General features: G+C 43.8%; 5 protein-coding genes across 7 annotated transcripts; 3 read left to right on the top strand and 2 right to left on the bottom strand.

Annotated features, from left to right (window-relative positions):
* The first annotated feature begins 3,289 nt into the window (after positions 1–3,289).
* On the top strand, positions 3,290–4,660 carry LOC9631901 (pentatricopeptide repeat-containing protein At2g35030, mitochondrial). Its single transcript, XM_002991568.3, has one exon. The coding sequence runs from the start codon at positions 3,290–3,292 to the stop codon at positions 4,658–4,660; it is 1,371 nt and encodes a 456-aa protein (XP_002991614.2).
* LOC112342833 lies at positions 4,548–5,710 on the bottom strand. The gene is made up of 3 exons (XM_024665312.1): positions 5,092–5,710; positions 4,715–5,038; positions 4,548–4,647 (listed from the first exon to the last, which is right to left on the bottom strand). Exons 1-2 carry the CDS (start codon positions 5,692–5,694, stop codon positions 4,715–4,717), a joined length of 927 nt encoding a protein of 308 aa, XP_024521080.1. The 5' UTR covers positions 5,695–5,710; the 3' UTR covers positions 4,548–4,647.
* Positions 5,711–5,715: 5 nt separating this feature from the next.
* On the bottom strand, positions 5,716–6,228 carry LOC9632377 (zinc finger HIT domain-containing protein 3). Its single transcript, XM_002991526.2, has one exon. The coding sequence runs from the start codon at positions 6,204–6,206 to the stop codon at positions 5,769–5,771; it is 438 nt and encodes a 145-aa protein (XP_002991572.1). The 5' UTR covers positions 6,207–6,228; the 3' UTR covers positions 5,716–5,768.
* Positions 6,229–6,831: 603 nt separating this feature from the next.
* LOC9632376 (anthranilate N-methyltransferase) lies at positions 6,832–8,131 on the top strand. Its single transcript, XM_002991567.2, has 3 exons — positions 6,832–7,557; positions 7,610–7,674; positions 7,726–8,131. Exons 1-3 carry the CDS (start codon positions 6,879–6,881, stop codon positions 8,005–8,007), a joined length of 1,026 nt encoding a protein of 341 aa, XP_002991613.2. The 5' UTR covers positions 6,832–6,878; the 3' UTR covers positions 8,008–8,131.
* Positions 8,132–12,615: 4,484 nt separating this feature from the next.
* LOC9631900 (33 kDa chaperonin) lies at positions 12,616–14,981 on the top strand. 3 transcript variants are annotated; one of them, XM_024665305.1, is made up of 11 exons: positions 12,616–12,883; positions 12,947–13,008; positions 13,058–13,129; positions 13,182–13,259; positions 13,323–13,430; positions 13,482–13,558; positions 13,623–13,689; positions 13,744–13,821; positions 13,878–14,315; positions 14,403–14,461; positions 14,545–14,981. In XM_024665305.1, exons 1-11 carry the CDS (start codon positions 12,847–12,849, stop codon positions 14,714–14,716), a joined length of 1,248 nt encoding a protein of 415 aa, XP_024521073.1. In that variant the 5' UTR covers positions 12,616–12,846; the 3' UTR covers positions 14,717–14,981. The 3 variants fall into 3 exon arrangements, with proteins under 3 accessions (XP_024521073.1, XP_024521075.1, XP_024521074.1); XM_024665307.1 differs by lacking the exon at positions 14,545–14,981 and having other exon boundaries at positions 13,878–14,068; positions 14,151–14,315; XM_024665306.1 differs by lacking the exon at positions 13,182–13,259.
* The last annotated feature ends 2,739 nt before the right edge of the window (positions 14,982–17,720 follow it).

Below are 17,720 nucleotides of genomic sequence, written 5' to 3'. Positions count from 1 at the left end.
CAAATGTATCATTTGAGATATAAGATAGAATCCTAATGAAGAAGGGATGTGTGGTGGTTCCTTGTGTTGATAAATTCATTAAACAAATTTTTATTGAGTGTCATGATATGCTAAGTGTTAGGCATCTGGGGGAATTTATATGTTGGTGAAGAAGCATTTAGTTTAACCTAGGATGAAGTTAGATGTTGAGAAGTATATACATGGTTGTTTAACCTACTATAATCATCAGAAGTTTATTAACCTTTATCATCCTCCATATGTATCAAAGGATAAATGGAATAACATTTTTGATGAACTTTATCACTAGCTTGCCCAAAGCCTTTCATGGAAATGATGCTATTTAGGTAGTTGTAGATCATTTGATGAAAATAATCTTCACTTTTTCCTAATGAAGATGGCAATTAAAGCTCTTGAATTTGCTCAGCTGTTTGTAGACTAATTATTTAGTTTCTATGGTTTGTTAAGTGATATATAAGTGATTGGTTTAGCAAGTTTATTTGATAAATAGTATTTGAGAAACTAGAAGCTAAACTTAGTATAAATAGTGGTAAACATCTATAGTCATATGGGCAAACATAGCATATAAATCAATTGTTAGAAGATATATTAATCTCTTTTATGGCAAACTTGATTTGCTAGGAAGTATAAGAAAAGTATTTGTTTTTGCTCAAATTTGCTCACAATAGCACTTATTAATTGTCTATTAGCATGTCTCCATTCATGGTGATGTATGGCTATAAACATAGGTCTCCTATGAGTTTGAGTTTAGCTTTGGTTCGGATGTCTCATATTTGTGATTTCTTGAAGGATATACAAAAGTTGGCAAAATTGAATATGAGACATAAGACAATGAGCATTATCATCATTAGAAGTATAAAGTTGGGGACAAAGTTTTCCTTAAATTGTCAAATGCATAACAAAGTGGCAATATTAAATTATCTCTATAGTATTGTGGGCCTTGGACAATTTTATAGTGCATGAAGGATTTTGTTTACACTTTGGACTTGTTAACTAGTTTGAAAATTTATCCAATATTCCATATAAGCAAGCTTAAAGCATGTTAACACTCTGGTGATATCATGGATCAATCCATTATCCAAATCTTAAAGATTAATGTTGATAAGGATGATCTAATATTTTTGCTCAAAAATTGGTGAAAACATGCCATAAAACAACTTAGGAGTTATTGGTTTAATAGAATTGTTATTCCATAGATAAAACTACATGAAAAACCAAGGATGATGTGAAGAAAATGTTGCTAAGTTTTGGTTATAACTTGGATGACATTCCTCTAAGAAAGGGGAAACTTAAGTTTTATCTATATTGCTATATAATTTGAGCTATTTATTCTATTTTTATTTTCTTGTTTCCATGACCATATTATCATGTGAGAAAGCCATATTACTTTCTTTCTTTTATGGCTGTTTGTCACAATGTTGGTGTTGCCATTTACACATTTTTTCTCTATAACCATATTGTTTTGGATTCCCTTTATATAAAACTGATTTAGCTTCTTGAGGCTACCATTTATGACTAGTTCATGAGAGAGGGGAGAATGACATGAACCACAGGACTATCCTATGGTCTATAGGATTTAAAGGCATCATGCCTTAAGGGCTGGGAAGTTAGCCTAAAATTCACTCTTTTGTTTCAAAGGTGTCTAGGTCAATGCATCTATTATATAATGCAATAGGATTGTAGAAAAGCATGAGTGACTGAAGAAGACATATTTTCTCATAAAAATAATCCAGACATGTAGGACTTTCTAAAAAGCAGTGGGGAAACCTGGAAACTATCACATCAACTTTCATTTTGGACAAACTCGGCATCTCCACCCAAAACAGCACTCCCCATCCTCTTCATAGAAGCTGCACTAGAGATCATGGCATAGTGATGTACAATCCAATACCTCTGTAAAACTCACTTCATACCATATGGCATGCTCACAGATCAAGCAAGTCTCAACTCTCAATGGCATGACATGGAGATGTTGACACAGAAGTTTGGCATGGATCTCAATGACATTCTCAGTGCACATGAAGAGGATCTTGAACAAAGCAATGCACACATGGATACATGCCAGAAAACACTTCACGAAATATTACCTTTATTGCCAGGAGATAAACCCAGACAAAACTTTTGGATTGGACATGGAGTAGACACCATTGCCTAGTACCAGACAGGAAGCCACAGCCTCCTGATTGAACTCGGATGCTGCGGACAGGGAAAACTTCCACGACATCTCTATCTGTGCAGAAGACACAGAGACATTCATGCACACACTCAAGGCTTGCCCTCCCTGTGCCGAATTCCGCTCCCCAGACTTCAACTGCAGCGCTGAAATACACATAATCCTCAGAAACAAGGAGACAACCTCATCCGTTGCCAATTACCTGAAATGCATGGAGCTGTGATGGCATCTCACACCTGCCATGGAGGCAACCATAATCAAAGACCTCGAATGGCTGAGGAAAAGAAGACGGGTAGGCAAGGCTAGTGAGTGGAGTGTAATAACATTTTACAAAACTATCAAAATAACATATAGATAGATAAATATATAGATAGAAAATAAAATCACTTATAAATATACATACACAAAAGTACTGTAAAACTTCAATAAGCTTATAGACGTATGTCGCCATGGCCATGATCACCTGAAGATATAACAAATTAAGTTCCATGGTTCTATCAAAGCGAGAATTTACATTTCCATGAGAACTGTGGCTTGGATTGTGAACGTGACCATGAACAAATCCAAGACGTCCATCGCATATTGTAGATATCTGACGAAAAGCATCAACTCAGCACCGTAAATCAAAGAAGCTGCGCATGAATGACCACGCGATCAATTGATCTTCTCGAGCAGCAAGGCTACCATGCCGATCTCCAGCTCTGCCTCCAGCTCGTCAAATCTTGCAGTCACTTCAGGGATCTCTCGCAAGCAAAGAAGCTCCACTCCCAGATCCTTGGAACCAAACACTCGCGCAATCGGCACCTGGAGAACCTCCTCATCGAGATGTATGGAAAATGCGGGAGCCTGGAGCGCGCGCGCGCTGTTCTTGACGATCTGGAGGAGCCAAACATCTTCTCCTGGAATATTTTGCTCACGGCCTACATCGAGCGCGGGCATCTGGAACAAGCCAAGGAGATCTTCGCCAGCGAGATGCCACAGCACAACACCGTCTCCTGGACCGCGATGCTCACCGCGCATTCCCAGAGCGGGAATTTCCAAGATTCCTGGGGCCTGTTCCAATCGATGCCCCGGCGCAACACCATCGCCTGGAACGCGATGATCGCTGCCTGCGGCCACCACGGCCGCGTCGCCCTAGCCCGATTGCTCTTCGACGCCACGCCCGGGAAGAATATCGCGTCCTGGAATGCGATGCTAACGGCATATTCCCAGAACGGGCACATTCCCGACACGAGAAGGATCTTCGACTCCGTGCCGTACAAAAGTACGGTCACCTGGAATGCAATGCTGACGGCATATGCGAATGCCGGGCACGTGGCGGGCGCAGGGGCGGTGTTCGTTGCGATGCCCGATCGCGACCACGTGTCTTGGAACACGATGATCCAGGCGTCCGTTATGGCGGGAGAATTTGAGCTAGCGAAAGAGCTCTTCGCGGCAATGCCAGAGAAGGATTTGATCGCGCAGACCACCATGATCGTCGTGTGTTCCCAGATTGGGGATCTTGGCCAAGCGAAGCGTGTGTTTGATGCGATGGAGCGGCGAGATATCGTCGCCTGGAATGCAATGCTTCAATCGTTTGCCAGTGCCGGGGATTTCGATCGAGCCATGGAGCTCTTTGACAGAATGCCCGAGAGAGATGTGGTGTCGTGGACGGCAATGCTAGTGGCGTATGCCGAGAAAGGGCTCCTGGATCACGCAAGAGCTCTCTTCGATTCAATGCCTCACAGGAGTCTCGTTGCCTGGAATGCCCTGCTAGCTGCGTATTCCAGATCGGGGCATTTGGAGGAGGCCGAGAGATTCTTCCACCAAATGCCTTCATGCAATGTGATCTCTTGGACCACACTCTTTCAAGCATATGCCCTAAACGGGTATCTGGAAATAGCGGCTTTAATCTTCGACTCTATGCCCGAAAGGAACGCTGTGTCTTGGTCCGTGCTGATCCAAGCATACGCAAGGCACTCGCGTTTGGATCTAATCGAGCGCGCGTTTTGGCGGCTGGAAGATCAAACTGTGGTAGCCTGGTCATCGATCATTCAGGCATTTGCCCAGAAGGGGCATGGCCAGCAAGCGCTAAATTTCTTCCGGCTCATGGAGCTAGACGGTGGAGCCTCGCCCGACGAGATCACATTTGTAGGAATCCTCACGGCTTGTGGCCATCTGGGCGATCTCAAGGAAGCGTTGCGGCAATTCTATTCCGTCACCACAGACAGGAAAAATCTCGCGATCACCGCCGAGCACTACGGCTGCTTGATCGACATTCTTGCTCGTCTTGGGCATCTGGGCGCTGCCGAGGATTTGTTTGAGAGCATGCCCTTCGTCCCGGACCGTGCCGCTCGGATCTCTTTGATCTCGGCTTGCAAACTCCACAAGGATTCTCGGCGAGCAGTCAAAACCACCGAGCGAGCGATCAAACAGGATCCAGGACACGCTTCTTCATATGTGCTGCTCTCAAACACCTACACCCAGTAGATCATGAAGTTCTCCGTTAGAAAAGCTTTTGATCGATGCGAAAAACCAAAGTACCTATTGGTAGAGCTGGAAATCTCTCAGCTGGAGCTTCCACCTGCCATCGCCAGTCGAGTGTGCTTGAAGAACATCCGCGCCAACCGAGGGCATTCCATCGAAATCTACGTGAAGAAGTAACACGAGCTCTTGCTTCGATGGCATGTATGGTTCTTCCCCGCCAGCATCGAATTCATCTTCTTCGCTGGTTTTCTGGACGGATCTCGCGGTGATGCTGTCTTTGATCAGCCTCTCGGATGTCAAGCTCAAAACTCTCGTTCTGTCCATTCCTCTCAGCACGATCATCAAGTCCTTGCGACGAACAAGCGGGAGATCTTCGGTGGTCTGCAAGAAAGCATTGAATATCGAAACGATGGAATGGAATTTCTCACACAAACCTGAGAAGAGGAGCTGGAAGAACTCGAGTTCTCACTTCCTGACGAAGTTGGCAGTGTCGGTTGCTCGTCACTAGGAGAGAGCTTCGGATCAGGGATAACCTTTCCTTCTTCTCCTTCCTCTTCACTGGGAGCGAGCTTTGGATCAATGATAAACTTGCGAGGGACATACTCGACGCTCCAGCTCTCGGATTTGTAGAACGCCGGCTTCTTCTTCTTGGATCTGTCCAGAGGCCTCGATCGACCCATGAAGCCGGTCCCAGCGCCCTTGGAGACGGCCTTGGCGATCTCCCGGACGAAGACGCATCCTCGCCCGTGCTCTCTCAATCCCCTCTCCGCCACCGACATCAATGCCGCCGCGCGCTCCGGATCCTCGCAGCACTTCTCAAACACATCGTCCCAGATGAGCATTCCATCCTCGAAATCCCTCTGCCTGCCCGACGAGGAGGAGAACGAGGACGATGGCGGCGAGCGCTTCTTCTTCTCTTTCTTCTCCGTGGGAGATTTAGCCTGCGCTCTCACTGCGATGGAGGAGCCTGTCCATCCTGGGGCGAGATTGGCGCGAGGTAGAGGAGAGAATGCCGCTGCCATCGCCAAAGACGCCATTTCTATCCAGTAAAACCCCAAGAAAGAGAGAAGACTCGATTCTAGATCTCTAAGATGCTCGTGGAGGGCATGATCTACCTGAAAGAGGCAATAACCTCGAGGATCTTGTCAGCGAAACCCTTGAAATCCGGCAGATTCATGGCGGTGTCGAGATCTTTCTCCGCAGTGGCCGACGCATCGATCTTGCTCACGATCGCCTGGAGCTCCTCGTTCCTGAGCATGGCGCGGATCTCCTCCGACGCCGCCACCGCCTCGAGCTGCTGCCTCCGGAGCCTGGTTGCCACCTGCGATTCATCCCCATTCTCGAAATCCCGCGGCGGCTGCACGAGCTGGGCTTGCTCCTCCTCCTCCGCCGCCGCTACCTTCGTGCAGGGCGCTGCCTTGTGATCCTTGAAGCACTGCAGCGAGCAGTAGGGCACCAGGCAGCCCGGGCATTTGTACTTGGAGACCGCGCCACTGCAAATGCCGCACTGGCTCATTGCGCCAAAAGCCCTAGATCCAATAAGAAACATATAACCATGTTTATAAACTTTCTTTCTTATATACTAGCTTCATGTGAATGGTGCCCACGCATGTAAAGAGTGCCTGGTTGAGTAGACGATAACGATTCCGAAACATCTGCCAATCTGATGGAAAGGATGCGTCTCCTTCCTCACTCTTGTTTGCTGTTCGTCTCCTTTCAGGGGCGATCAGCCAAGGGGCGAGCGAACGGTGATGAGCCAATGGGCAGCGGCAGCAATCAGCAACGACCAGCCCAGGGGTAAAGGTAAGTTCCACACTTGCTGGTCACTCCACCGCCACCATGGTTAGTGCTAATGCAAAGGAGCAGGAGACCTCTCATGCCAACTTTCGGAGGGTGGGTGATACCTATTGTTTCAATGCTTGTAGATTTGACTTTGCTGGAGGACTGTGCTAGGTGCTTGTGGCAAGTGGAAAAATGCAAGCATTGGGCAGCTAGCGTTTGAGTCGCTGCTAGAGCTTGGTGATGATCGAGATATTGCAGCAGCCTATTTATTGATGGTGAAAGCCCGATGAAGATATATTGTCACGCAAGGATATTTTCCGACTTTGTCACGCTGTTCTGGCAGCGTCGACCTTAAAATACAGTATAAAAGAAGTGACATTTCAACCAGGCTGAAAGAAGGCTCTCATTTACTCTCATCCTTTCAGAAGCAGAAGGCAGTATGGCGCCTGGATCTAGCACCATGAGTGAAGATGCTCAAGGCCACTTTGATCTCAAGAGCATGATCTTCTCGCTGGTGACTCCTTTCATGCTCAAGGCTGTGGTGCTGCTTGGCATTCCCGAGATGATCTCCAAGGCAGGGCCGCTCTCCCTCAAGCAGATCGTGTCACGTCTCTCAAATGCCAAGAACTGTCAGCCGGATCTCCTCGAGAGAATCCTCCAGTTTCTGGTCCACAAGCGGGCACTGAGCGAGAAGATCGAGAAAGATGGAGAAACGTACTACGGCCTCACTCCAATCTCAAAGTGGCTCGCGGAAGAGCACCATCTCCTGCTCTTGTGCACGCACGAGTATCCCATGGCCGCGTTCCAAAAAGTGAACGAAGCGGTGCTGGATGGAGGCCACGCTTACGAGATGGTCAACAAAGTTCGTCTTTGGGAGCACGACCCCGGCCACGGCGACGAGTACGTGGAGCTGCTCAACAAGGCTACGCTCGCATGGAGCACCGTCACTATCTCCCTCGTCCTCGAGCACTACGATGGATTCAAAGACGTGAAGAAGCTCGTGGATGTTGGTGGTGGCCTTGGAATGTGCATGGGCAAGATCGTGGAGAAATATCCCCACATCGAAGGTGTCAACTTTGATCTCCCTCACACCGTTTCGAGCGCTCCAGCCTTTCCCGGTAAGATTCAAGACACATTTTCTTCTGATTTCTTCATGTTTTTTCTTAACAGGTGTTGCTCATGTGGGAGGCAACATGTTTGAGAGTGTACCAAGTGCTGATGCTCTTCTTATCAAGGTACTCTGTCTTCTTTTCCTTGACGTTATGATCTTCGTGGTGTTTCTTCAGTCTGTAATCATCAATTTTAGCGACGAGGATTGCCTCAAGATGCTGGCGAATTGCTACAAAGCTCTGCCACGAGGAGGCAAACTGATAGTGATCGAGCTCATATACTCCAAGGAGAGACCATTCGAGATGGATCTGGACATGATTATGATCGGCTTCACAGACGGTGGCAAGACCAGGCGATTTGAAGAACACAAAGCGCTGCTCGAGAACAGTGGCTTTGGCAACGTTTCCCTCGTGTCCGTTCCTTCCAAGGAGCAAGTTATAGAAGCTTACAAGCTCTAAACGAAGTGAATAAGATGTTTGTGCTAATTGTATTTTAGAGTTTATTGTCACCGTTGACAATATAGACTCGAGCATCATCGATAAAAATAAAAGAGTTCCAGGCTTGGATCATATTCTTCCTGGAGATTTTACCACTTTGGCAATGGGATAGGTAACTAAAACACGAGTCATGTCCAGAACTGGGGGTTGGTCTTTGACTCTACGTCCAGAGAAGACATGGTAAACTGGAACGCTCTATATAGCATCTTCACAAAGTTTTCAGCCTCTTTCAACTTTCGTCTCAGTTTTACCGGTGTTGGGCAGCTAGCATTCAAGTCACTGCTGGAGATTGATGATGATCTAGATGTTGCAACAGTGATGGTGAAAGCCCGTATCTTGACTTTGTCATGCAGGGATATTTTCTGACTTTGTCTGGCAGCATGGATCTTAAAATACAGTAGACAAGGAAGTGACATTTCAACCAGGCTTAAAGAAGGCTGTTGTCCTTTTAGAAACAGTAGGCAGTATGGTGCCTGGATCTAGCTGTCAGAACAGATCACTATGTTACTAGAGCATGGTGGCATGATTCTAGGAACCCCTTATGTATATCAAGATGTGAGACTTTGAAGGTGTAATACAAATCTTGTACGAGAGGAATGAATGTTCTTTTTGTTTTAGGGTTTCCTTTGGCATGAGAAGCAAGATCATGAAAACAAGTGGCAGAAGATTGGGTCATGGGTAGGGCAAGCCCATCTTTGCCCAAGCGAGGTGTTAGCCCAACAAGTTGTGAACTAGCTTAATGAGACTTACATCAGCATCGTCTAACCAAAGCTTGCCACATGTACTAAGTTTAGAGCTTGCAGTCTCAAAGTGCATTCGATCCAGCACCATGGCTTGGATTTCCTGCAGCTCATGGCACAACATTTCCATAGCTATATCAAATTTCTTACTTGGTCTAGGGTTTTTGAACTCCTCTCTTCTCTCTCATTTTTTTTAATTTCTTTTCTTAGCTCAGCTCAGAAACAGTCTTCGTTGAACTTTTTGAAAATTGGATGGATCCCTTCTCATTGTATTGCTGCCACTGCTTGAATTCCTTCATTGCCGGAGATGGGATGAAATGCAAGTGTAAAGTGGGTAAAAGAGGGGCCAAATATTAGTATTATTTAAATAAACCTAAAGGATGCTATAACTTTCTTGAGAGCTTGATTTTTTTAATTACACCCCTTAATATCAAACTCAATATGTGATATGATTCCCCTAGCCAATCAACAGAATTGGGCCCGAGACCTTTTAATTAAATTGCCAAATGTCAAATTTAATATATAATGTGATTCCCCTAACCAACCAACAAAGTCGGACCCGAAAGGTTCGCTCTTTTGATTGAATTGTTAAATGTCAATTTCAATATATAATAAGATTTCCCTAGCCAAATGTCAATCTTAACATATAACATGATTTTTCTTACTAAAGACCCCTTTGACACTAAATATAAACTTTAATTGATTGAAAAAGAGGGAGTTATTCTTTTTAATTATTTATATTAGCTTAACAAATGAGTCATTACCTATCAAAAAAAGATAGAGGTAAGTAGATAAATCAAACACAAGTAAATATTAGAATGATTAGAATGGGAAAATGGTTGAGCTTTGAGGATAATAAACTTTAAGATTTTGTTATAGCATAATAATGTATTTAAATGGCTTTTAATTATGGAGGTAAAACTCAACAAAAATATATTTTTTAAGATTGTTTCTAGAAGAGATCAATCACTAGCAGTGATATCTTTAAAGGATGTAGTAAAAATGCAAAAACAATTGCATCAAAAATAATATAAAGATTTTGAGTAAAAGAATATTGTTGCAAAATTAATTCTCATTTAGAGAGTGCACTAAAAAAATATTCTCAAGGTGAAGAAATATCTTAATTCATTAGAAGTAAAACACTCTTCAACAATTTTATTACAAATAATAATAAATGATAGATATAACTATTTTTTTTACAAATGGTGAATTGTAAGTAAAAATATCAAGAGAAAGTTTAAGATTATATTGAGAAATGACTCTTCGCAGTAATAAACTTTAAAGTATAAAATTGGGTTTTTCAAGTGTTATTAGAGTTTTATTAATTTTTTTATTGAGTGAAAAGTTTTAAATGGCCAAGTTGAAGCTTCAAGAAACTCAAACATGACCAAGTTTTGACCAAGTCATTGCCAACATTTATCATTATGCAAGCTTAAGTGGTATTTTTGAAGTTAAAAATAAACATAAAGATAATAATGACTAATAAAAGAAAGAGAGATATGGCTTTAGTTGCGAGAATGTCAGAGCACTTCTCCAATAATATCTAGAAGCCAACTTAGATTTTGACACTTCTCAATCTCAGCATAATCTATATGAAAACTAGATAAATCCTCAAAGTTTAAAGTACTTTCCAAAAAATCATCATGTTCATTATAGTGTATTATTATAAAAGTGACAACTAATCCTTTACATTTATAATTGCTTTGTGAATTTAGAAAATTGGCTGTAACATATCCAAACCTATAACATTCATTACAACATATTTCATATGAGACTGCTCCACCAAATTCTTAGATGTTTTTGAATTATATGAAGCTACACACCATATAACATTGGACAAAACTCTCTTTTATCAAAGCAAATATAAGAAGTTTTCAATGTCTACAAATACTAAAAGTGGTGAGGATTTATGATTAATTGCTTTTGGTACAAGCTATTTTCCCATTTTAAATCTTAAGATTACTAATGTTTTGTATATCCCTAAGCTTATTTGTCATCTTTTATATATCTCTAAGCTTTTAAAACAAGGAATCTATATGGTTTTCCATAGGACAAGAGCAAATTTCAATTTCAATAAAACTCAAATAACTTAGGCTACATATATAAATGGACTTTATTATGTTTCTTTAGATACTTTGGCAGCTCATACTATTTCAATATTTAATGATTCTGTATTATAATTATGGCACTATGGATTAACATATGCAAGTTTTTGTCGTGTTACAAACACTAGCACTGTTAAATGGTATACCATAACTGGAAAGACCAAGTCTAGAAGATTGCAATGCATATTTTCAAGCAAAAATGAAGAAGCCATAACCCAAAAAGGTAAGACTCAAGGTACTTTTTTATTAGCACTAGTTCATATAGATATCTAGGGTCTATCTGATTTTAAATGAGACTAAATATTTCTTACTAATTGTGGATGACTTCAGTCATCACACTTTTGTTTACTTCCTAAAATAAACTCCTCTCAAATTTTACAATTCCATTCAAATAGTCTCTGAATTCTTCATATTGATGGAGGCCAAAAACTACTTTTTACAAAGGTCCAAACCATCCTTGCATCTCAAGGTGTTTCTCTCCAAATATACGATCACAAATAAAATGGAGTTGTAGAGAGAGATGCTCACTATTTTGGATGTTTCTCACAAAGCATATGTTTCATATAAGCAGAGGCAGTCAATACTGCAGTATATTCAGAATGTACTACCCCTTCTGAATTATGGACAGGTATGAAACCATCTTTTACTTACGTGCTTTTTGCTGTATAGGATACTCCCATACCTTTGATGAACAAAGACAAAACAAGTGGGAAGATAGGACTATTATATACATGATGCTAGGCTATAGCAAGACCACAAAAGAAGGATATCAAGTGTGGTTTTTAGCCAGAAGAAATTCCTAGTTTGGAGGACTCGTCTCTTTAGAGAAATGATCCCTACATACTCAACTTCTACTTCAATTGGAAGTTCTAATACTTAGGTATTTATCAGACTTCAATCTAACTGTGTCTTGGCAGCTTGAGGAACAACGATGTCACTCCCTCCATAACCACCTCCACTGATAAAAACAACTGCCAGCAGATTTCCCTCAACTTATAGTGATTTAACTATAGGTACTCTTATGTTGAAAGTTCTATAGAAGAACAAGACGTTGAACAAACTATTCAAATAGAGCTTGAACGAGAATGGATTCCTAGCATCACTCAACCAGAACCTAGAAGCCAACAAGAAATATTCTACAATATCATGCTTAGGTTGCTCAAGTTATCCAAGAACCTCTAACTTTACAGGAAGTACTTGGAGGACCACAAAGATTTCACTGAAAGGCTGCTATGCAAAGCGAGTATAACGCTCAGCTTGAGAATGATGCATGGAGCCTTGTTCTTAGGGAGTCTATACCTACAGGCACATCGATTATAAAGTGTAAGTGGATCCACAACCTCAAATACAAGGAGTCAAACGAGATCGAACACTAAAAGGCATGGTTAGTAGCAAAAGGATGCAGCCCGTTCTTGGAATATGCCGTTAGCATCGCATTCCAGGACGAAGAGCAATCGCGCTAGGGATTATCGCGATCATCGCGTTTCAGGCGATGGTGTTGTTCCGGGGCATCGATTGGAACAGGCTCCAGGATTCTTGAAAAGTCCCGCTCTGGGAATGCGCGGTGAGCAGTGCAGTCCAGGAGACGGTGTTGTGCCGTGCCATCTCGCTGGAAGATCTCTTTGGCTTGTTCCAGATGCCCGCTCTGCCAGGAGAAGGGGTTTGGCTCCTCCAGATCGTCAAGAACAGCGCGCGCGCGCGCTCCAGACTCCCGCATTTTCCATACATCTCGATGAGGAGGTTCTCCAGGTGCCGATTGCGCGAGTGCTTGGTTGCAAGGATCTGGGAGTGGAGCTTCTTTGCTTGGGAGAGATCCCTGGAGTGACCGCAAGATTTGACGAGCTGGAGGCAGAGCTGGAGATCGGCATGGTAGCCTTGCTGCTCGAGAAGATCGATTGGAGCACAAATACCTTCTTCTCGCATATTCACGTTTTAGGTCTCCATTTGATATTGCGATGCGCAGGTTGCGTTCTCTACTCGCGTTGAGAAGGGGTGAGTGCTTCCTTGTCTTCGAGCGCTTTTACTCTTGACGATTGGATCAAACGTTGTGTGCAGGCTTTTGCTCCTCCAGCGGTAGTGGTGATTACATTCTTAGCTGCGTCAGCTCGAGTGAAGAGGTATGCAGTACCATTGATTGAATGAAGAACACACTAACGAGGATTTTAGATCGAGATTCATAGTGTCAAAGCCGATGCTCTCGTTCGGGAAGCTCAGAGAACGCTTCAAACTTCTCGAATGGTATGTGGAGCCTGCTCATTTCTTGGATTGGTTATTGTTTTTTCTCCTTTAGTCGTCGATCGTTCTTGGTAACGCGATGATGGGATCGGTTCTTTTGAGCTCGATTTTTCCCGACGCGAATGCTATCACGGTGCGATGCGTTTTGCCTTTCTCTATCATTGTTTGCAGGTGAGTTGATGATGTTTTTCGTCAGATATCAACAGTATGCGATGGACGTCTTGGATTTGTTCATGCGGCCACTACATTTGATGGTTTCACGACGGGTCACGTCCACAATCTAAGCCACAGTTCTCATGGAAACGTAAGTCCCCGCTTTGATAAAACTATGGAACTTAATTTGTCATATCTTCAGATGATCATGGCCACGGTAGTCAGAGAGTGTGACATGCGCCTGTCTATAAGCCTATCGAAGTCTCACAGAACCTTTGTGTAAGTACGCTCCATCTAGCAAGTGATTTTCGTTTCTATCCTTCTGTTCTTTCTCATGTTGTAGGTCCCCGATGGGACCATCTCGTGAAGTTGCAGAGAGCTTAGCATATTTTCTTTGGAAAAACCAGAAGGTAATATTGATTGGTCGCTCTGTTTTCTTCACACATTGTCTTTCATCCTTGCAGATGGATACAGCAGCTAGCTTAGCTATGAAATTTGACGAACACAACATTGTAAAGACTGCCCGAGGTTTCATTATTCAGGTAACTTGATTATTTTCCATGTTTTGGTATAGATAAACTCTTGTGTTTGACCGCAGGTGTATCCTCTGTCTGAAAAATTAGCCTGCCATCAGCTACGCGAGAACATTGAAAACTCTCCTTCACTTGCTGATCTGGACGATACGGACGCAAGAGACATTATTGAGAAGCTTCTGCATGGGATTGAACCTGGCAGTTTTTCACAGCGTGATCTCAAATTCCAACCTGTTGGTGAAGAGGAGCGGCAGAGGTTTCTGTGGCAGCGAGAAAAGTTGTTTTCTTCAAACCAGGCAAGAACCTATGAGAAAATGATTAACAATCCTACATCGCAGGACTTCGAAGAAACAAAGCTCCCACCTCAGCATCCGTCCGACCTCTATAAGCTTGCCAATGGCGCGTTTACAAGCAAGATTGGAACGACTCGGAGGGGACCTCGCAGACCAGAAATAAGGATGCCGCGCATGGTACACACACCTTCCCGTGAGCGTTCTTTCAAGGTATTCACTTTCTGAACTAGTTGACAGGGGAAAAACGAATGGCGCTGTTGTCATGTAAAATTGCTAAGCTATCTTTGCGTCGTGCAGCGACATGGTGGGATCAATGAGCAGGAAATGACGGAGAATGGTTTCGAACAAAGGAAAAGGTGATTTTTCATTCATTCGTATAAGCTTTTACTTTTGGTGGAGCGAGGTGGTGAACGAAACGGGTACTGCTGGATGGTATCAGCCAGGGAGTGGACGACACGGCTGTCCATGGGCTTCACCAGTGGGACGACCACGAAATCATATGTGTGGTTCCTCACACTCAAAGGATTCGAGTATGGAATGTTGTGGCTGTTGTTGGAAGGAGCAACGTAAGGCTCGAGAATGCGGGTCCTGTGAAAACCAGGTCAACATAGATCATAGAAGAACGTCAGAGGTGCCATCTCGTCAAAGCTTTGGATGTCAATTGTGGGAGGCGAGTCATTGCTGCTCAAGGGGATAAAGTTGCCACTCGCCACGGTGGTATTGGATGGGCGATTCATCCTTGATACAGCAATTTCCAATGGCATCTTTCTCACCCCAGTGTTCTTGTGTTGCTTGTAACACTGTTAAACGCAGGAAAATTGACGGGAGACAATTGTAGTAGTTAATAATATTTTAGTTTATAACCTTTAGTATGAATTTAGAGTATGGGATATACAGCTTTGTGGCTTGATCTTTTAAGTCTGTTTTCCGTGCAGGTAGGTAAGACCTCGACTGAAGTTTCGACTTCCGAGTGCCAGTGTATGCAATTTGTAAACCGCGTGACTTTTTCACCATGGAAAAGGGGGTTTACAAATTGCACTCCACCTGGAAATGGAGTGTTGGCTTTTAAAATCATAACTTGCAACTTGTAAAATGAAACGCACAAAATGCTTGAACTTTGGCTAAAACTGCGTCTCCCCGACGTCTAATTGCAGTATTCTGACTCTTTGTGGAGGGCCCTGCGCATCTCGTTTCTGCATCTTTGTTTTTGAATAAGAGCCCAGAACAACAAAGAGCAGATTATAAGGGCTGTAGTTGCAGCAACACTGCATGCAATGGCAAGCTAGGAACTCATTCCATGGGATGGTTTGGAAATTGGAACTTGGGAAAGGCAGCATGGGAAAAAAAAGAGAGCATTCCAGGCCTCAAGAGCATTATTTATGTAATCTTATGTGGAACATCTTGTTGCACCGTTCAAGGTCTAGACGGGGTCCCTTTAGGAGGTAAATAATTGTCCCCCACGCAGATGATTTTACCATTACGAATGAGAGCGCATCTACCACCACGGTACTGCTGCCTGATGGTGCAGCAATTCTGACAGTGTTCCGGGAATAATACATCACCGCATCGGAGGATAGAGCCGGCAAGGCATTCCTTCGTGCAAGCTGCAGGAAACACGTTTAGCGAACCCCCATGAAATGGAGACTCGACTCAGATGAATAAAGATCGCTGGATTCAGCATTTTACTTCCTTACCTTGAGCTTCTGTTTTTCCCAGCAGCACCAGCAGAGCTGCGAGCAGTAAGCAGAGCGAAAATAAGTGAGACCTCATTGTGGACGATAACAAGCGATGCTTGAATGAGCAGAATGCTTGCCTTCGCCCGCTTTTGTGGGTATTTTATAGTCAGCTGGTCCTGGAGAAACGTGCCTGTACGAAAGGTGAGCGATGACTGTAAGGTGTCTCCTATTGTGGGCTCTACTTGACTTTCGTGTGCTCGGTATTACAGGCGATTGGCATCCCAGTCAAGAAAGTACCAGAGTTCAATATGGGATGCAACTACGAAACTACTGAAAAGAACGGGTGAAACTTCGATTGTCATAGGCTTGTGGAAGGCCTTCTCAAAACCCGACTGGAAATTCGCACTACTTGGCCATCTACCAGGAGATTCGGGCGGCTCAAGCACAAGAGAGTGTAGAGAGAGAGAGAGTAGGAGGTAGAGACGATCCTTCTTCTTCTTAGTGGTCTTATGCTTCAAAAGCATAAGACCCCAAAAGCATGTATTGAAAGCACATGCCTAAAGTGGGCAACTTTGAGGAGACTTTACAAACTTTCCTGTCAAGGACGTAATATTCTGGACCACCATAGCTGCAGCATTTTCCCGCATCTTGATCAATCACGCAAGATCTTTGAGGAAATGAACACTGCATCCTGGAACGATTCCCGTTGTTGAGAGAAGTTTTTTGATCAAACCAGACCAGAACCTATTATAACAAGAAACAGAACTACCACTCAGCATCCGTCCAACCTCAATGCAGCATTTATAAGCAAAGAGAAATAAGGATACTGCGCAGGTACACATGCCTTCATCAAAGTCATGAGAGGCCAATTCTTCAAGGTATTCTCGTAAAACAGAAGTAAAACTTATAGCTGAAGCATGGTATGTAAAGCCAATAATGTGAAAAGTAGCATTTTGGGCAGCTAAGTTGGACAGCAGAACATACATGGTATCCACAGGGGAAGACCTCAGTGAAGAAGCTAGAGCAGCGTTTCTGGAGGAGTTTAAAAGAGCAGTGTAGGCAACATGGTTGGCTGTGGAGCAGCTCTTGGGTCTCTGGGATCTTGCCGGGGCGACCAAGGATGGAGCGAGCAAGCCTGGCGATGAGAATTGGCATCGGGCACACGCCATCCTCTTGTAAAGATCCAAGGCTTCTACAGCATGAGCGTTTTTGGCATGGCCATGAAGCATTGCGTTCCAGGAAACACTGTTCCTCTCCGGCATTGTCTCAAAGATCTTGTGTTCGAGACGCCCAAACTGCAAACATGCTGCTGCCATGGCCTTGACAGGGATCGCGCTCCTCAATTTGCCAATCTTGGGTGTTAGGCACCAGGTCAGGATAATAGGATAAGGAAAGGGCCCTGCAATCAAGTGATCACCCCTTTAGCCAGTTGGGTTAGGGTGTAAGGGATAGAATCCTAACAATGGTATTGGAGCCTAGTTTGATTCTCGTGGCTGATGAGTGGGGCAAGAATATTCTGAAAGAATATTTAACATGGTGAATCTAGAGGGAGAACCAAGGTTTGGGAGACCCTAAGAGAAGGACCATGGTGACCAGATGGTGGCCTAAGTATGATCGCGGACGATCATTCTCTGACGAGGGAAGATTGTTAGGCACCAGGTCAGGATAATAGGATAAGGAAAGGGCCCTGCAATCAAGTGATCACCCCTTTAGCCAGTTGGCTTAGGGTGTAAGGGATAGGATCCTAACATTGGGCATGTGCGGCATGAACAAGTTCCAAGTGGTTTCTCTGAGGGCAAGGTCTTGAGTCGCCCATGGAATCGAATATTTCACGCGCTGCCATAGCACGCAAGCATGGCGTTCCAGGTGACCACTTTCCAATCCCTGGCCCCGTCAACTACATCCCTTCTTTTAAGTGCCCGCCGCGAGACGAGGATCA

Source organism: Selaginella moellendorffii, unplaced genomic scaffold (assembly GCF_000143415.4).
Source record: "Selaginella moellendorffii unplaced genomic scaffold, v1.0 SELMOscaffold_121, whole genome shotgun sequence".
In the NCBI taxonomy this organism is placed as follows: domain Eukaryota; kingdom Viridiplantae; phylum Streptophyta; class Lycopodiopsida; order Selaginellales; family Selaginellaceae; genus Selaginella; species Selaginella moellendorffii.
The sequence above is the reverse complement of the archived record's forward strand: the minus strand, read 5'-3'. Positions and strand labels throughout refer to the sequence as shown.

Excerpts from the sequence above, each read along its gene's own strand:
- LOC9632377 (XM_002991526.2), bottom strand. The coding sequence starts at position 6,206 with ATGTTTCTTATTGGATCTAGGGCTTTTGGCGCAATGAGCCAGTGCGGC.
- LOC112342833 (XM_024665312.1), bottom strand. The coding sequence starts at position 5,694 with ATGGCGTCTTTGGCGATGGCAGCGGCATTCTCTCCTCTACCTCGCGCC. Across the intron at positions 5,039-5,091 it reads CTTCCAGCTCCTCTTCTCAG|ACCACCGAAGATCTCCCGCT; the intron begins GTTTGTGTGAGA and ends GCTTTCTTGCAG.
- LOC9631901 (XM_002991568.3), top strand. The coding sequence starts at position 3,290 with ATGATCGCTGCCTGCGGCCACCACGGCCGCGTCGCCCTAGCCCGATTG.
- LOC9632376 (XM_002991567.2), top strand. The coding sequence starts at position 6,879 with ATGGCGCCTGGATCTAGCACCATGAGTGAAGATGCTCAAGGCCACTTT. Across the intron at positions 7,558-7,609 it reads GAGCGCTCCAGCCTTTCCCG|GTGTTGCTCATGTGGGAGGC; the intron begins GTAAGATTCAAG and ends TTTTCTTAACAG. Across the intron at positions 7,675-7,725 it reads CTGATGCTCTTCTTATCAAG|TCTGTAATCATCAATTTTAG; the intron begins GTACTCTGTCTT and ends GTGTTTCTTCAG.
- LOC9631900 (XM_024665305.1), top strand. The coding sequence starts at position 12,847 with ATGCGCAGGTTGCGTTCTCTACTCGCGTTGAGAAGGG. Across the intron at positions 13,260-13,322 it reads CCGACGCGAATGCTATCACG|ATATCAACAGTATGCGATGG; the intron begins GTGCGATGCGTT and ends GTTTTTCGTCAG. Across the intron at positions 14,462-14,544 it reads GGTTTCGAACAAAGGAAAAG|CCAGGGAGTGGACGACACGG; the intron begins GTGATTTTTCAT and ends GGATGGTATCAG.